Source organism: Odocoileus virginianus, chromosome 10 (genome assembly GCF_023699985.2).
Source record: "Odocoileus virginianus isolate 20LAN1187 ecotype Illinois chromosome 10, Ovbor_1.2, whole genome shotgun sequence".
Lineage (NCBI taxonomy): Eukaryota > Metazoa > Chordata > Mammalia > Artiodactyla > Cervidae > Odocoileus > Odocoileus virginianus.
The window spans coordinates 53,693,253-53,711,121 of record NC_069683.1 but is presented as its reverse complement, the minus strand read 5'-3'; the positions used below and the strand labels follow the sequence as shown (position 1 = coordinate 53,711,121).

The 17,869-nt window shown below is 41.3% G+C and overlaps 1 protein-coding gene across 5 annotated transcripts in view; it reads right to left on the bottom strand.

Moving 5' to 3' along the window:
- Positions 1 to 17,145, bottom strand: part of PPP2R1B (protein phosphatase 2 scaffold subunit Abeta) — a 36,141-nt gene extending 18,996 nt beyond the window's left edge. For 4 of the 5 annotated variants that reach the window (XM_020882240.2, XM_070473600.1, XM_070473599.1 and 1 more), the window contains exons 1-11: positions 16,990 to 17,145; positions 16,037 to 16,127; positions 15,529 to 15,629; positions 12,126 to 12,358; positions 11,696 to 11,843; positions 7,207 to 7,362; positions 6,451 to 6,565; positions 5,961 to 6,031; positions 5,479 to 5,613; positions 4,575 to 4,748; positions 1,317 to 1,377 (exon numbers count right to left, since the gene is read on the bottom strand). In XM_020882240.2, the coding sequence (XP_020737899.1) occupies positions 1,317 to 1,377; positions 4,575 to 4,748; positions 5,479 to 5,613; positions 5,961 to 6,031; positions 6,451 to 6,565; positions 7,207 to 7,362; positions 11,696 to 11,843; positions 12,126 to 12,358; positions 15,529 to 15,629; positions 16,037 to 16,127; positions 16,990 to 17,103 (1,399 nt within the window). In that variant the 5' untranslated portion in view covers positions 17,104 to 17,145. The remainder of the gene's footprint in view (positions 1 to 1,316; positions 1,378 to 4,574; positions 4,749 to 5,478; positions 5,614 to 5,960; positions 6,032 to 6,450; positions 6,566 to 7,206; positions 7,363 to 11,695; positions 11,844 to 12,125; positions 12,359 to 15,528; positions 15,630 to 16,036; positions 16,128 to 16,989) is intronic. The other variant, XM_020882243.2, reaches the window with a different exon arrangement.
- Between the last annotated feature and the right edge of the window lie 724 nt (positions 17,146 to 17,869).

Here is a 17,869-nt window from a genome sequence, read left to right as displayed (position 1 = left end):
AGTAGGCTACAGTCCACGGGGTTGCAAAGAGTCAGACATGACTGAGCGACTTCACTTTCACTTTCTTCAAAAAAAGTCAGTTTGGCAACGACTGACATCTTGCAACGTGTGATGCTTCATCCAGGACTTTAGCATTTCTGTCCACTGATTCAGCTTCAGTTCAGCACAGCTATTTAACACCCACTACGCCAAGTCCTGTGCTTTACACGCTGGAGGTATTCTTTTAAATCACTCAGGAAAGTTGGGTTTTTTCTTTTCGTTTGTTTGTTTTGACCCTTAAAACCACCTTCCTGCAGAAACAGACATGATATCCCCACTCCTCCCAAAGGAGGGTCCCAGAGGCACCCTCAGAGATACAGTCTGCAAATAAAGTATATATAATATGTGCTGTGGAACTGAAGCAAGATACCCATCATAATCACCAAAACAGGGCACCAACGCTCACAGGACATTGTACGTCCTCAGAGCTCTCATCTGCACAGGTCTAAGACCATGTGGAAGCTGCCAGCTAGACAGGAGTTTACACTCAGTGAGGCCCTCTCCAGCCCATCGCTGCCCAGCAGACAAGCACTGATATCCAGACCTGAAGCCTTGTCCAAAAGCCAACTGCTAACAAGTGAACATACAAGGTGGTTTTATATAAAACATCAACTGTGTATTTTGAAAAGTGGCAGTTTCAGCTTTTATTTTGTAACACAGTATGTGGCACTAGAGGAAAAAGATTCTGTGACTGCTGAAATGAGTTGTGCTATAAAAGCAAAGATAACAGAGTGAGCCTCTCGCCCAAACCAGAAATCGGGGCCCTCTCTATCCTAGGTAACAGGTGATGTCTTCCTTCCACGCCCGATACCCTTACTGCACACTGCACACCTGCGTCTCTATGTCACCTCAAAGCAGTCCACGAGCCGTTTCTTCCCCCAAGTCTTTCTTCTGATTCGATCCCTGTCCAACTCAGTCTACAGTGGCTGAAGACACAAAGATGGAAAAGATGGTGGAAAGAAGACCTCTGAATAAGAAAGAATGAGTATATGTATGAAATAGAAAGTTTAAAAATAATATAATGGCAAGAGTGAAAACAGAACAAAGAGATTGTTCAATGAAAAAAATAAAAGTTTAAGATAGAAAAATTGGTAGAAAATAGAAATGTCAAACTTTTGATCAGAACAAGCTAACTGGACTTTAATGAAAGACTGTCTTCAACCCTACACTGGTAAAACAAAATATGGTCAGATTAGGGTTCCTTTCTGAAAAGGAAATATACAAACAAAATGAAATATATGCAAAAACACAGGACTCCCATTAACTTATTTACTTACCATGGTCCACAAGCCAGGCCATACATAAAGAATTCAGCTTTTCATCAAAGAATTCCACACCCTATAGATACAGAAGATTCCATTAATACACATCTCCAAAGTTAAAAAATCAAGGTCTATTTATATTACACCAAACTGACCTGAAAGCTAAAAAACCCACTTATTTCCAAGTAAGCTGAATTCATGGACCAGCCAGAAAAAAGAATACCATGAGGTCTGATTTACAAGCTATACAACTACTTTACTGGATAGAAATCATAAAGAAAAGGTAAATGCAATGGCCCAGGGACTGCTAAGTGGGAGAGAAGCGAGTGGCCTGAAGCAGATGCTACACTGCAGATGTGCAGGAAGAACGCAGCATGGACAGTCTGCCAAAAGGTAGATACTCTATGGAGTATCTCTGAATATGAACCATCAGGAAAACACCAGTCAGAAATACTAATCTCAACATTTTCCGTTTTGAGTTAGTATCTTTTTTTTTGGTTAATATCTTCTTTTTTCCATTTACTTTTATTAGTTGGAGGCTAATTACTTTACAATATTGTAGTGGTTTTTGCCATATATTAACATGAATCAGCCATGGATTTACATGTGTTCCCCATCCTGAACCCCCCTCCCACCTCCCTCCCCATCCCATCCCTCTGGTAAATATCTTAATAAATCCTTAAGGATAAAGAACTTGACATCAAGAAACAGACTCCTCCCCAATTACAGAGAGCACCCTGGGATCCATGGGAGAAAGCAGAGAGAGAATAACAGGCACAAGACTAGACCTGAGATGGACCCATCCCAGTTCTCCCCATCAACGGTGGCCACACCAGCATAGGCAGCGGACAAGCTCCTCGAGCTGGTTTACACAGACTAGCACCGTGCTCTTCACAGCGTGCAGAGGATGGCTGTGAACCATGCTTTCCCTGCACCTCTCTCTTGATGCCTACATGTTCACACTCTTTAGCTTCTTTGGGACCTAAGAAGTTTCTGACCAGTGACCATATACTTTAAATAAAGAAATGCTACACAAGAGCTTTCAAAATATAATAAAATGGCTTCATAATAATAGGTTATGAACAGGCTTTAGCACACACTTGGATTACCATGTCTGCTCTCAAAGATTTATTTTTCATTTCAGGTCATGGGTTTCTCTGAGTTCTAATTAACTTTTATTTTCTGATTCTTGTGGTTTAGCCTTACATTTACTCACCATGGTCCATAAACCAGGCCATACATAAAGTCTTGAAGGAATTTTATAAATTGACTACCTGAAATAAAAGTCTTTATGGATTTTTTTTTTTAGGATAAAATATATAACATTAACAGATGTTGAAGTTGTATAACAGAACGCTTCTGACTGATGCATGCCACCCCTGCTAGACAAGCGTGAAGCAGCCAGAGTCACCACATGCCTGTTTCCAAGATCCTCTGGAGAGCTACCAGCCTTTGCAGGCTTCTCAGGTCTGGGAGGAACAGAAGTTAAAAGAATGGCACTGAAATTCACCCTCCCTGCTGGACAGTCACTTTAACCTTCAGCAAACCAGTTAACCACTGCTGCTTTCCACTCTGAGTCATGACAGTCAACACTTAAGAAGAGAAGATGACACTCAGTACTTGGGAACAGCAGGACAACTCTGGGAGACAGTGGAGGACACAGGAGCCTGGCATGCTGCAGCTTATGTGGTCACAAAGAGTCGGACACGACTCAGCCACTGAACAACAACAACAACAGTGGGGGCAAAAACTGACAGGATGACTTTATCTGACCCCATTAGGTATCCTCAACTTTTTGAAGGTTCACTTTACATCACTTCACTTTTACAAAAGAGCTGTAAAAGTACATGTGTTCACTAACTGGAAGAAATCTAAATGGGATTTCTTTTTTAACGAAAAAAGGTGAAAAACGTGTTCAGTGTTCATTCTGCAACAAGCCAATGAACCTGAGACAGGCAGCAGCAAGCGTGGCACAGCCAAGCTTATTCCCTGAAAACTATTTAACATCTCATCTCAGCATCAGGCCGCCAACTGCCCCAAACTGTGTCTGTGAGCATCTGTGCTTCCTCTAGATCTATTTCATGTATCTGTTAGCAGGATGTGTCCTAAGGTAACTGCTTCTTTGCTCTACACCATCTTAGCTTGCAAGAGCGCTCTTAGGGATGCTCTACTTTCAGAGTGTGGGGGAAGCCTGTACACTGCTATCTCTGGCATCTATTATGAAGAATGGGACACTTTAAGTTTTATAAAACATGATCCTACAGACATCCACAAGACACATTTCGTAAACTAAGTACACCAAAATAACAATACAAAGTCAGCAGTCCAAGAAGAGAAAAAATAAATCTCATATGCTATGATATGAAAGGAACAAAAGTGGAAGACGACAAACAAATGGCAGTAATACTGGCCATAAACTGACACATTATGAGCTTTCTCAAAAACTAGTCAACATTCATTTTTCTCAACAATCAACAAATGTTAAGTGCCTGATTAATGCCAGGCACTACGGGAGGCACTGGAAGTGAAACACTGAACACAGCCCTGCCCCAAAAGAGATCAGTTGTCTATCTCATCTAGATTTTAAGTTCCTCTATAGTAAAGTGCAACCACCATGATGAGGGCGTATCAAATTCAGAACTGACCAAGGTACCTACTATAAAAGAAAGGAAAGGATGTGGCTATAAAACCCAGCACTAAAATTTTAATTAATTTGTTATCAATAAAACTATCCATAAATCTCAGATAGTAACAGATAATGTGATAATACAAACTCTGGCCAAAATACTAGCACTACAAACCTCAACACTCCTTTTTCACATATGGGGAGTCCTCAACTCCCTTTAACCAGAATGCAGGAAAAGTGGTAACCAGAGACATTTGCTCAGAATACAGGCAGAGAGGGAAGCTTCCCTGAGCAAAAGTCAAATCTTGAAACTATACTCCCCTTTCTTCTCAGATAAATATTCCTTAAGTCACAGAGACATTAAGTATCACAAAATCTGTGTGACATATACCAAGAAATTATATACTCTTCCATGGCTTTGCTTTCAGATGGTGGGGAGGTGAAATGTGTTTTTAAAATACCTTTTGTTAGATGTTAATACACTGATGAAAATGAAAACCATTCTACAGGCAACTGATAGAGACCGTACTTTCTCACGCATCTAAGTGAACACAACCATATGAGCTATGTGGGCCTCCTGCTGGCCCTGGCAAGTCCGCTCCACTATGTGATGCTATCCCTCAGCTCACAGGAGTGCCCACACTCACCAGCTGGCCGGCCAGCAGTGGCATATACTCGATGATGGCCAGCCGGACCCTCCATTTAGCATCTTCAGCCAGCTCCACTATGGCAGGAAGGAGTGACTGAGAGAGCTGCCGGATTCCAATCACTTCATTTACACAATCCAAATTGGAGATGATATTCAAACGAACTTCAGGACACTGCAAATGCACAAGACCCAAAAGAGCACACATAAAGATCAAGTTCTCTGCTCGATATTCTCCTACCACCATGATGAGCAAATAAATTTTAAAATGAGAAAGTGTTGACTTGGGTGAAAAAACTATTGTCTTGGAAGAAATATTTAATACTGAGTACACAAATAATTCAAAGTGCATAATTTAATTGACTTAAACAAAACTCTCAATGAAAAGTCTATAGAAACGTAAAGAGCACATAGGCTATGAAATCAAATTGCATGTATTCAAATCCCACATCGACCACATCTGAGACTTCAGGTATGTTATTTTACCTCTGTGCCTCACCTTCTTCATCTGTAAAATGGGAATAATAGTTAAGACCGACCCTCAAAAATAAGATTGCTGTGAAAATTACACGTAATAATACACATGCAAAGCACTGATGATCATGCCTGGCAAACAGGGTAATTTTTATAATATTATATCTAAACTTAAATGAAACTTTTCCAGTAAAGATCCATTAAGTTTAAAGAGAAGAAAAAAAACAGTGAATATAATCAGGAATTAGGCAGAGAAGATGGACAGACATTTTTACATCTGTATCAGTGGCCCATTTTCTCAGGAACTTATAATTCCGTGCCCAAATACTGTCAATGGTTTAAAATAAGTTACTTTTTCAGTGACACCCCAAACAAAAACCAAACCAAATCACCGACCATCAAAAGACAACAAAATTTATAGCCAGACTCACCTCATCCTTTAACTGAGCTAAAAAGAGAGGCAGAAGATGTTCAATGGTATTCTCTTTGCCCAAAATGGTAGCCAACCCCATAATTACAGAAGCTAGAGCTGACTTGACATGTTGATTTGTATCAGATACTAATTCCTAGAATAAAGTCAAAATTAATAGCCTTTAGTTTTTTTGCAAGACAACAGAAATTTCCATATGATTTCCCAAGGAATTTTAAAAGACAGCACTCTTTCAATATTGATTAGTCAATAAAGTTTCCTCAGACCATGTCAGATAAATTAAACCTATGCAAAAAAAAGAGCATTTTCACCTATAAAACATTAATAAGTAATAAATAACAGTGTCACACATTAACATAACTGTCTCATTCATCCCTGGTCCATGTTTAAACTTAAAGAGCTTTAAGGTAATACAAACAAAAACTGAGGTCAGGTTTACCTTCACACAGGGCAGAGTGAAACAAAAAATAAAGTTAGGTTTACCTTTATATAGGGTAGAATTTGATTCATAATTATGGTCTCTCTACCTTCTATAGGCAAGTTCTCACAAAGTTCTAAAATATACAAACAGAAAGAAAAAAAAATGCTTATGTAGAGCCATTTACAAGGAGCCAAATGAAGAAATTTAACCAGATTTATCAAGTTTCAAGCTAAATCAAATCATATGTTTAAGTAAATAAGTTCCAAGGAAGAAAAATGGCTACTTTTAAATGCACTTTTTGGTCAGTCTATACACCACTGTGTACGACACCAATCCAATCTGGATTGGATACATTTTTTTTTTAAACAGAAGCTATTTGGTTTTAAATATATAAGGGAGTAACTTTATGTGACAATGTTAACATTTCAACACATTAAAATCATCTCTATTTATCTGAAAACATAATCTAAGACAAAAAAAAAAATACAAAATTCACTGACAGAAAAAAATGCACCAAAGTGATCTAGTTACAACATAAACTGACACCTTAACCTTTTACTTTATGGGCAGCTGCTGCTCGGACTTCAGCTTCACAGTCTTTGAGTAGGTTCTGAAAGGCGGGGATGAGGTCATTTAGGGTGATTTTGGGACCCACAGCTTTCTGGAGCTATAAAAGAATTTGCACAGGTTTTAATGTATTCTAATCAAAATAACTAATAAGCACAGTGCAATCGTCAAGTACAGACAGTCCCCAACTTATGATCATTCAACTTAAGATTTTCAACTTTAGGATGTTGTGAAAGCAATACACATTGTATACAAACTAAATTTCACGTTTTGAATTTTGATCTTTTCCTGGGCTAGCGCTATGTAGTACCATCCTCCCGTGACGCTGGGCAGAGGAAGTCAGCCATGTAACACAAAGGGGAACAACCGATACACTTAAAACCCCTCTGTTTTTCACTTTTAGTACCAGTATTGAATAAATTCCATGAGCTATTACACATTTTATTACAAAATAGGTTTTCTGTTAGAGTATTCTGCCCAACTACAGGCTAATGTAAGTGCTCTTTAAATGTTTACAGTAGGTGAGGCTAAGCCATGCTATTCAGAGGTTAGGTGCATTAAATGCACTTTCAACTACAGTGGGTTTATCAGGACACAACCCCATCATGAGTCCAGGAAGATCTGTCTATTTTTGCCTCAAGCACTTCAAACTCAGAAACTTTTGGTTACGACAGCAAATCTGTGGATTTCTGGGTTTTTTTTCCTTTTAGTACTTAAAAAATGTCAGTGCACTAATTTTACCTCTGAAAATTTGTCAGCTACCATATAGCGAACTCGCCAAGATTTATCTTCTGCAGCTTGTCGAAGTGTAGGCATCACCAAAGCCTCAATGTCCTCCTGAGACAGTAACTGGGCAATACTGACACAGGCCTCCACGGCCAGCAGGCGCACTGAGTCCTGACGAACAAAATCCCTTTGTTAGTCAGACAGTACTTACTGAGAGCCATGAGGCAACATGTGGCTGGGGTAGTGCTTGGGTGTCCTTAAAAAGAACCTACACTATAAGCAGTTCGTGTCTCTATGTCTTGAAATAGCTGTTCCCTTTGCGTGAAATCGCAGGCATGTCAAAGCCATAAAGGCAGAAATGACTGCTCTCTGAGTGAACAGAAAAGTTAACGACGTTGGTTAGAATACAGAATTTTTAGTAAGGAAAATGAAATAAAAATGTAAAGATTATGTGAAAAAAAAGAACATTTTAATGATGTCTCTAAATCCTCAAAGAAGCTGAGCAATAAAAATGAAAAGCATGCGTGTACCAGTTGTTTATGGACGATCAGAACAGAGGAAGAGAAAGGGGGTAAGGGGGTTACTTAGGAAGCTCAGCTTTCAAAACACTCAGTTGAGGATGGTAATAGTCAAGAGTTTAGGCATGAGGTAATGACTTGGAAAAATACACAGAAAAACAAAAGTTTTAAGTAATTTTTAAAAAACGTCAAATTTAAATGCTGATGATCAAGGACAGAATAACTTTTGAGATAGCCAAACCCAAAAAACCCAGCAGAAAAAATCAGAAAGTTAAGGGATTAATGAACTCAACTTCCCAAATGTAAACTGCCAAGTATCAACCTAGTATCTATATATCCTTTGTAAAAGTAGTAATATATAAATAGATAGATCAATGAAAAATTAGGAATTGAGACTATAGATTGGGGAATCATAAATATATTAGTAGGAAATGAAAATACATAAACATCTTAGCACTCAGATGAACCGCCAAAAATTTTAAGAGTATGTAACATACTTATACGTGTGTATCTATGCACATGCAAGCATACAAGAGGCAACAGTACCTCCAACTTTCTGAAATATTGTAAATTTTAAAAATTATAGATCAACAATAACCTACTACATGCCCAAGATACTCACTGCCCTATCTAAATGAACAGGCTAAAAAAGGCAGAACTATATTTTTGGTAGTGGTCATACAGCTACATTCAGATTCCAAAAACTATGCTGAATCAAGGAGCTACTGTCATTAATGTAAATACATACCCATCAATACTTTTTCAATTAATCAACTACTTTTCTCCCAGAACTTCTGATTTTCTTCCCTGTATCTGCTACTCCTCCCAGAATCTTCATCTCAGCAGTGACACCAGTATCCACCCAGTTTCTCAAGTAAAATCAAGAAATCTTGATGCCTCTTCCCTTGTTCCAATTCAATCACAGTTCTACTGACTACTCCCAAACCGATCACCAGACTTTCATCTGTACCATACCACCCTAGTTCACCACTGTCTCTTGTCAGGATTACTGTAAAAGTCTCCTAACTTGTCTTCTTGTTTCTATTCTCACCCCCCCACCTTACAATTTAGTTTTCCACCTAGAAACCAGAACAATCCTTTAAAATTTTAAATTACATCAAATTACATCCCTGATTAAAATCTTGGTGTGTTCTCATAACACCTAGAAAAGAAAATCCAAACTCAACACCCTGTTTAAAGGTCCCCCACAATCTGGGCCCTGATTATCTTATCCAAATTCCTATCAGAGTCCTTTTCACCCACTATGTTTCAACCACAGGATCTTTATATATACTAAATGTCCTCTCCTCTTGGAATTCTCTTCTCCTAGAGCTCTGACACACTAGGAAAGCACGTGTCTGGCATTTTTTTGTTTAGGTCTGTTTATGCCACCTCTTCATGGCCCTTCTCTGACTAACCAGTATAAAAGAATGCCTATAATCACTCCCTACCACTATGTTACCCTACCCGACTGCCATCAGCTTTTTCATTTATTTGGCTGCACTGGGGTCTTAGTTGCAGCATGTAGGATCTTTTGATACAGGGCACCAACTCTCTGGTTGTAGCACAAGGGCTTAGCAGTTGTGGCATGAAGGCTTAGCTGCTCCACAGCTCCAAGCATGTTGGATCTTAGTTCCTTGACCAAGGATCAAATCTATGTCCCCTGCATTACAAGGCAGATTCCCAACCACCAGGGAAGTCCCTCCATCGTCATTTTGATCCCTAATATTTTATGTTTATTATGCTTTCTTTCATTAAAATATAAACTGCATGACAGCATGGTCCCTTATTTAATACTGAAAGCCAGCATGAAGAACAGTGCCTGATTCATAGAAGGTTCTCAATAAATACTTTCTCAGTGAATGACTAAGGCAGGAGCAGCAATTCTATCAGTGGTCACAGTGAACATACACACATATATTTTTCACATAAACAAATAATTCTTTCATCATCCATTGCTGTTAATACCACAACCAGACATGCCTCTTGATGAAAAGCAGCCTCCATCTAACAAAGTGATCCTACTGCCCCCAAAATATCAAACAAGCTCTCACTAAGCCTCTAGATCAGGGTGGAGGCAAACACTGGCCAAATATGGAAAGCAGCTAGTTTCTGTAAATAAAGTTTTCCTGGAACAGCACCATGCCCATTAGTTTACATATTACAGTGTGTGATATACAACAGCAGAGCTTTGTAGTTACAACAGAGACTGTCTGGTCCACAAAGCCTAAAATATTTAATATCTGGCCCTTCACAGAAAAAACTCACAAATCTCCACTCTAGATTCAACTACCAATTTTGCAGGACAAAAGAAGACATTGAGTTATCCATGGGAAATGTAATCAAAAAAATCTCAAATGAGGATTCTAAACCTGTGCTCTCCAATGTGACAACCTTATCCTACCTACTACCTACTTCTTAGTATCTGAAATGTAACTAGTACCACACATTCTAATGGTAGTTACTTTGGATATACTGGGTTAATAAAATACACTATTAAAATCAATTTCACCTGCTTTTCACTTTTTAAACTATGGCTACTGTGAAACTTAAAATTAACAGGTAGCTTACATTGTATTTCTGTTAGACAGTGTTGTTTTAAACCATACTTTATGAATAGTAAAAATGCAAAGAAAAGTAAGGAGGTGGTTACCACAAAAATCAAGATACAATCAAGTGTTACAGTCTTAAGGGGGTAGGGGGTAGGAACTGGGAGGGGTGTTTGTTTGGGAGGCAGATCATGCTGGGCTTCCTGGATAATGGCTATCAAAACTGTCTCCTTTCATAGATGAAAGTTATGGGATAGCATGCCTTGTAATACTTAAGATGCATATTCACTTTGTACTGCTTTGTATACATTAATAAATTTAAAAAATTATTTTGAAAGATTTATCATCTTCAGATCTAGAATCTGAAAACGAGACTCAAGGTATGTATCTGCTGCTCTTGATCCCGTACACATACAGGGATCTGTGGGCAGGAACTAGTAAATTGATCTTCTAGAGCCCAGGAACCCTGGGGGCTGATTCTCCAAAGCACCACAAAGAAGAGCACTACGGCTTAGCGGTGAAGGTCGCAACTTTGGAGCTAAGCTGCTCAGACTGAAGTCCGCACTCCAACACAACCCACTATGCAACCACGAGCAATTTACTCCGATTCCTGTGCCTGTTTCCAAACATATAAAATGGAAGTAATGACCTCATGGGGCTGCTGTAAGGGCTGAATTAATTCACATATGTAAACCACTTAAAACAGGCTGAAAAATATTCATTTGGGTGCTTACTAGTGTATTATTATTGCTTTTTGTCGTTATTTAGTTGTTAAGTCGTGTCTGACTCTTTTGCGACCCCATGGACTGTAGCCTGCCAGTCTCTTCTTCCATGAGATTTCCCAGGCAAGAATGAACACTGGAGTGGGTTGCCATTTCCCCCTCCAGAGGATCTTCCCAAACCAAGGAATGAACCCCCACCTCCTGCATTGGCAGATGGATTCTTTACCACTGAGTCACCAGGGAAACCCATTATTATTGCTAATTTCTACACTGATGAGATGGAGATCCTTGGATTTATAACTGCCCTCATGCAAAGTTATCCTATACACTCATACAGAGGATGCAGAGGGGTCAAAGAGCTTTCCCAATACATGCTATGCTTGTTTATCTGAACGCCAAAAATTCCAGGAAACATTACTGTCCCACAATAATTCAGCCTGCAGTACCCAAAGGTATAGTTACTCTTTAATGTGGCTTTGGCCTTCCTTCCTACTTATGGCTCCCAATTCCTTGACTCCCCTTCAACAGCTGCTAAATGGAAAAGAAAATCATGATTTGGCCAAGAAAGAATTATAAGGACACTGGGATGGGTAATCTTAAACTTTAGCCAGGCCAGAATTAAGTAATAATTCTGAAAAAAATGATCCTAACACGAGTACCAAAACACCCAAAGAAATTCTTCAAATGTAAGAGCATATTTGTGTACTTTAATTACCTGTTCATCTGAAGCTAGATTAGTGAACAAAGGAACGATTTCACTTTTCACACTGTCTAATTCCAAAACTTTTGCAAATTCACCCAGTTTGGAAGCAGCAGCACGTCGGACCATTGGTGTGTCATCTGAGCACAAGGAACGGAAGTACCTGCAGCAAATAAAATAATGAAGGTTATTTCCTGTTACATGCCACTGATTAAGCATCCCCCCAACACACAAAGAAATTTCAGACGTTTTCTCCTACAAACATCAGGCATTAGACTTCTACTCATAGCAGTAACAAAGGAAAACCCACTGGTATGTTCACTGGACATTCCTAACAGTTGTCATCAATCTGACTACCCTGATACCAGCCACTCATTGGTAACAGGGTACTGTGTAACCTGTCAGCTGTGGGCTCCCAATAACCCCCCAAAATACCATATCTTACTGTTTAATTTCTCCTTTGACAGCAATGGAAGCCCTAGGATAGCAAACGCTGAACAAACCACATGCAGATGTGCGAGAGGTGAACCAATCCCCACTCGCTAAGCGCTTCACCAGAGGTACGAAGTGAGCCTCCAGAGCCACTGGCGTGTGCTCCTGCGAAATCTGCCTCAGGGACTCCACAGCCTTATCTCGAACCACAGTCTCTTCCACAGTTGCCAGGCTTTCCAGAGGAGGCTGGATAGACCAAAATGGAAAACCAGAGAGAAAACTTACTCAGTCAGGTTAGATACAGATTACCACCTTTTAAAGTGACTGATGGGAGGTGGGACAAGTAACCAGAATGTTAGCTACATCACACCAAATGGTTACTTTCAGTTCACACGGTGATAACATATGGTGTGTCCAACCTGAAGACACGACTTCTGTAGGACAGCCAAGATTTCATGTCCCAGATGGCAATTCCCAGATGGTGTCTACGAATGACATGGTGGAAGAGACTTGACACAATATTAATATTATTGTGAGCTGAATCACTAGATTTAAAAGCTATGTAGCCAAATTCGACAGAATCATGTATGTTTCCTCAAGAGTAAGTGCAAAAACATGACCACCACCGGGCACCACAATTACATGAGGACACTGCATCAGAACACTGAGTCCATGGCGTCTGGAGTATCATTCTACCATTCCTGGAGGTGGAAGTTACCTCTGCCAATTCACTCCACGCCACTGACTTTTCCAAACTATTAGAGGCTGAGTGCAAAATTACTTTTCTCAGAATACATCCAGAATTTTTTCATGAGCTAGACATAGAGTGGGAGTTTATGAAAGAACAATTAAATGAAAGGTACAGAGAAAACAGGAAACCTTGCCTGCAGCTTTAGAAACAGTAGAGACCAAAGCCCTGGCCTAGGCCCTGACGAGGATAGTGAGTGAACACGGCACAGCCCAGGGAGAAGTACAGAGGGCTGCTTCTCTGAACTGCTGCTCTTCCGGGTTTGCACTTGGTCCCGACAGATTCAGGATACACCATGAAGTGCCGACGTTAAAGACAAAACCCACGTGTAGAACTGACCAGGAGAGTGAAACAGAATCATGAGTTAAAGGAAACAAGGGTGTCTACATAATACATTTCAAAAATTATTTGATACAAGGTACTCAGCTTTCCTAAGGGAAATTTCAGAAGCCCTCTGAAAAGATATTGCTTTCTTAAAAGCAAAGCCCTTACATGATCTGTCCACTGCCTTCTCTGACCTCCTCTCATGCAGTATCACTGATAATCTCTATCGCTACTACAGAAGAACAAACTCCTGTCTCTTGATTGAAACTTGGCCTATTTCTCCATGACCTTTTCCTACAGCCCTGGGACCACCAATTCCGCCTACTCTAGCACCAACAGTTTATACTCTTGCAATCAACCAGTTTCACGCTTCCAAGGCTCCTAAACTCTTTCTTTTAAAATGATAATTACTTTTATATTCTAGCACTGAGGAGAGGGAAGAAATAAGGCCATGATTTCTTTGTGCTAGTTTACTTTTGGGGGGGGTGTCGTTTGACTTTTCTTCTTAATTTTTTAAAGATTTACTTTATTCAAGTACAGTGCTCTTACAATGTTATGTTAATTTCTGCTGTACAGGAAATTGATTCAGTTATACATATACATTCTTTCCCATCATCGTTTTATCACAGGACATTGAATACAGTTTTATATTCTAATGGAGGAAGATAACAACTAATCAAGAAAATAACTAGATGGTGTTGAATGCTCTGTAAAGAGAACAGAGGGAATTCCCTGGCGGCCTAATGGTTAGGACTCTGTGCTTTCATTGCTGAGGACCCGGGTTCAATCCCTGGTTGGGGAACTAAGATTCCACAAGCTGTGTGGTACAGCCAAAGAGGGGGTAAAAACAAAGATGATGTGGTAAGGGGTGATTGGGAAAGAAATTTCAGGTTGAGATGTCAGGGAAGGCATTGCTGAGATGCATTAAAGCTGGCATCTAAATGATAAGGAGTCAGTCATAGGAAGCTCAAAAACACATGTTATTAAAAGGACTATCCAGGGCAATAAGCTTGGTGTATTCAAAGAACAGAAGGAAGACTATTGTGAATGGAATGAGGTTATTAAGAGGGAACATGATGTGAGATAAGCTCATGGGGCAAATTTTATAAACTAAGGTACAAACTAAGGTAGAAATTATGAATTTTCTAAGAACCATGGCAGGGAGTGAGTGATCCATCTCTGGGTGAAGAGTGAACTGGAGTGGTGGGGCAGAAGGCATGAGTGGAAAGCAACTAGATTACTACAATAATCTAAAGGAAAGACCATGTGGTCTAGAAAGACCAGTGGAAAGATGAGCTAGGTAGTAGTAGAGATGGAAGAAAGAGAACTGATTTGGAATAGATGTGGGAAGTGAGGGGAAATGGATTCAAGAATGTCTTCCAGGTTTTGGCTGTGCAACTAACTGGGTAGATGGTGATGCCATTTACTGCAATGGGACAACTAATTAGGATACATTTTGGGGAAAAAACTGAGTCCTGTTTTAGACGTACTAAATTTCAAATGCCTGTTTGACACCCAAGTAGAAAAATCATAGCAGACATATAGAGACTAACACAGATATTTATATCTTTCTACATATATCTGTATCTGGAACTCCATGGAAAGGTCAGAGGTAAAGATAGAAGTCATGAGAGTCAGCAATATAATACAGCCAATATTGAAGCCTTGAAGCATACAACCCCATCATCCTGGGCAGCTGTCAAATTCCTAGTCATCTTTCACACCCTAGTTCAGACATTCTCTCCCAAAGAGATCTTCCCTGATCACCCTGGGTTAATCCCTTTCTCTTTTATGTGCTTCAGATTTTTCCATCTAACACCACATAGTAATTACTTGTTGACACAAAAGGACAGAGGCCTTATTACACTCACAATGCTCATCTTTAACATGAACATTGTAACTTCAGTGCCTGATACAGAAGGCTCTCAATAAATGTCAACTGAATTAAACTGAATTCATGAAATTCACAAAGGAAGTCAGAATCAACAGTTACACTTACAGTTAAAGACAAAACTAATAAACATTTCCAAAGCCACTGTATTGTTAGATGAGAATTAAGATTTCCACTGTAAGAGGGAAAAAATCATGAACAAAAACAATCCAGTCCTTTTTCTCCTAACTGCTAAAGTAACAAGTCAGAAAAGAGAAAGTTCCCACATTCACAACCAGAAAAAATAAGAAAGGTTGAGTCCAAAATGCCTACATTATATGTTCTCTCAAAAGCTAACACTGTGACTATCCATAAAAAGATCTGCATAAAAAATGCTGCACTGTGCCTATCACCAAACAATGTACTATTTATACTGCAAAAGTTCTAGAAGGAGAGCAGGCAGAATATACTCACCAACAAACAGTGGGCAAAGTCAGGACCTCCCACCAGGCCAGTGAAATTTCCCAGCTGCTCAGCAAGAGCTAACAGTACCTCATCTTCATCATAAATTGTATCTGGAAATGACAAGAACCCAGTACTCATCAACAAAGATAGCTGGCCCAAAGCTGGACACTCACACAAAACTAGGAAGAGACTCCATATGTAACTAGACAATCTGTCGCCATCCTAACAGCCTTTTCCTCCTTCTCAATCAAGTGTCTTCATGGACTTGTTTTACAGAGGGAACTAGAAATTCATAATCGCACATCAGTTACTTTTCTATTAGCTAAATAGTTAGTATCTGAATATGTCCGGCCACAACATTACAATATATGCTCTGCCCTGTTTCTTCACAGTAGAAACAACAGGCTCAGTTTAGTACTTACTAATACTATGGGCAACAAATTCAAAACAACAGTCCAACTTCTGAAAGCCACTGGAAAACAGAAATGCCCAGGCCTTTCCTCAAAGAGTCACATACCTGTAAGGAATGGCAGCAGTTCAGTTCGTGTCCTTTCTACTCCAAGTGCTAGAGCAATTGTCGATAATTTCTTAATGCTATTGAGACGGAGCTTTAAAAAAAAAAAAAGTAGAAAGAAGAATGAAGTAAAGCAGCAGTTGTGATTTAGACCAAAAGAGAGTAGCTACAAACAGGTGAGGTAACTGCATACAGATAAGAAGGAAAAAAAACCTTTAACTTACACTTTATTCTATGAGGAACCTCAAAAACAAGGGAACACGCCTTCTTCAGCTAAAGGAAGATTTCTCAGGCGAAACCCTCTGACGGGCCCATTAAAGAAATGAAAGAAAATACAATATCCGGAAAAGCGAGACAATTTTAAAAAGAGATTACTTTAGCAGTGGTGAAGCAGGTGAGATGGTTGAGTACCACGCCAGGCTTTTCAATGAAAAGTTCCATCAGAGCTGACATCCCGCCTCCTTTAAGTTAGTTTAGCCACCCCACCTATTTCCACTCAAGCCGAGCCAGTTTCCAGCAGGGCGCGAGGAAGGCAGTCATTCCCCTGCATTTCACAAGGTGCCTCGGCGACCTGCAGCCCCTCGGGCCCCGCGCCGCCCGCCTCCCGCTTGCCCCGCTACGGGCGCCGCCGGCCCCGGGCTGGACGCGGCGTCCTCAGCCCGGCCCAGAAAGGCCGCCCGGGCGGCAAGCCGGTTCCCCCACAAGCAACCAGAACCAGGTGGGACGCCGGGCCGCTGCCTCGGCGGGTCAGAACAAGGCGTGAGGGGCAGGCTCCGGGGCCGCCGGGTCGAGCCACCAGAACCCCTCACGGGTCTCTCCCCTCCTCCCCGTCAAGTTTCCGCTCAGAGTCCCGGCTTTCAATCCCGGGCCTCCCCCCACCATGGGTGCCGGGTGGCCCCCTTCCCTACCACGCGCCCGGCCGAGCCCGCGTCCACTGCCGGGCCAGACTCCAATACCTGCACGTCCTCATTGCGGAGCTCGTCGATTAAGACCGCGATGGGGTAGAGCGAATCGTCTCCATCTCCGCCGGCGGCCCCTGAGCCGGCAGCAGGCCCCGCCGCGCCCGCCATGTTCTTCCTCCTCGGCCGGGTCTCAGCCGCCCGCTGCGCGCCCAGGCCCCGCCCCGCGCCCTGGCCCCGCCCCGCGCCCTGAGAGGCGGGGCTTAGGCCGGAGGTCGGCAGGAGCCGGAGTCCGGGAACCGAGTGTCTGCTGAGCGGGCGGAGACCCCCGCCAGGTCCCCGTTTCCGGAGGTGTAGGTCTGAACTCCAAAAGACAGGTGGGCTTAGAAGGCGAAAGGAGCCCCCGTGTCCTTTTCCCAGGCGAAAGAAACAGGGGCAGGGATTCATCCTGCTCGTGCTGATCTGAAGGCGTCCGGAACCTACCTGAGTGACTTGTGCTGTGCCCTCCTGGGACTCAGGGGACCAAGAGGATGCCCCAGGCCAGGAGGAAAAAAGACTTAGCGCCTCCCTCCCCCGACTTCATCCTGGCCCGGAGCCATTTGGGTCTCCAGCCCTAATTTCCCCCGCTATATCCTCAGGCTTCTACAAGCTTCCGCAGAACCCCTCCACCCCTTCCTCCGGCCTGTGCGCCAGAATTGTATCTGGCTCCTGCTCCTTAAGACAAATACCGCGGGCGGTGAGAGAAAATGAACAGTGCTATCCAAACTCCCCAGTCAATATTTTTTTCCGCTTTCTCCATGCAAGCTGTTAAAAACATGCTGCGCTCTTGTTTTTGTGTTTCTTTTCAGTTTGGTACTGGAATGCTGCCTTCTGTTGTATTTTCTTTCTCTTATTTTTTAGGTCTTTAGCATGCTAGAAGTACAACAATCAAGCACAA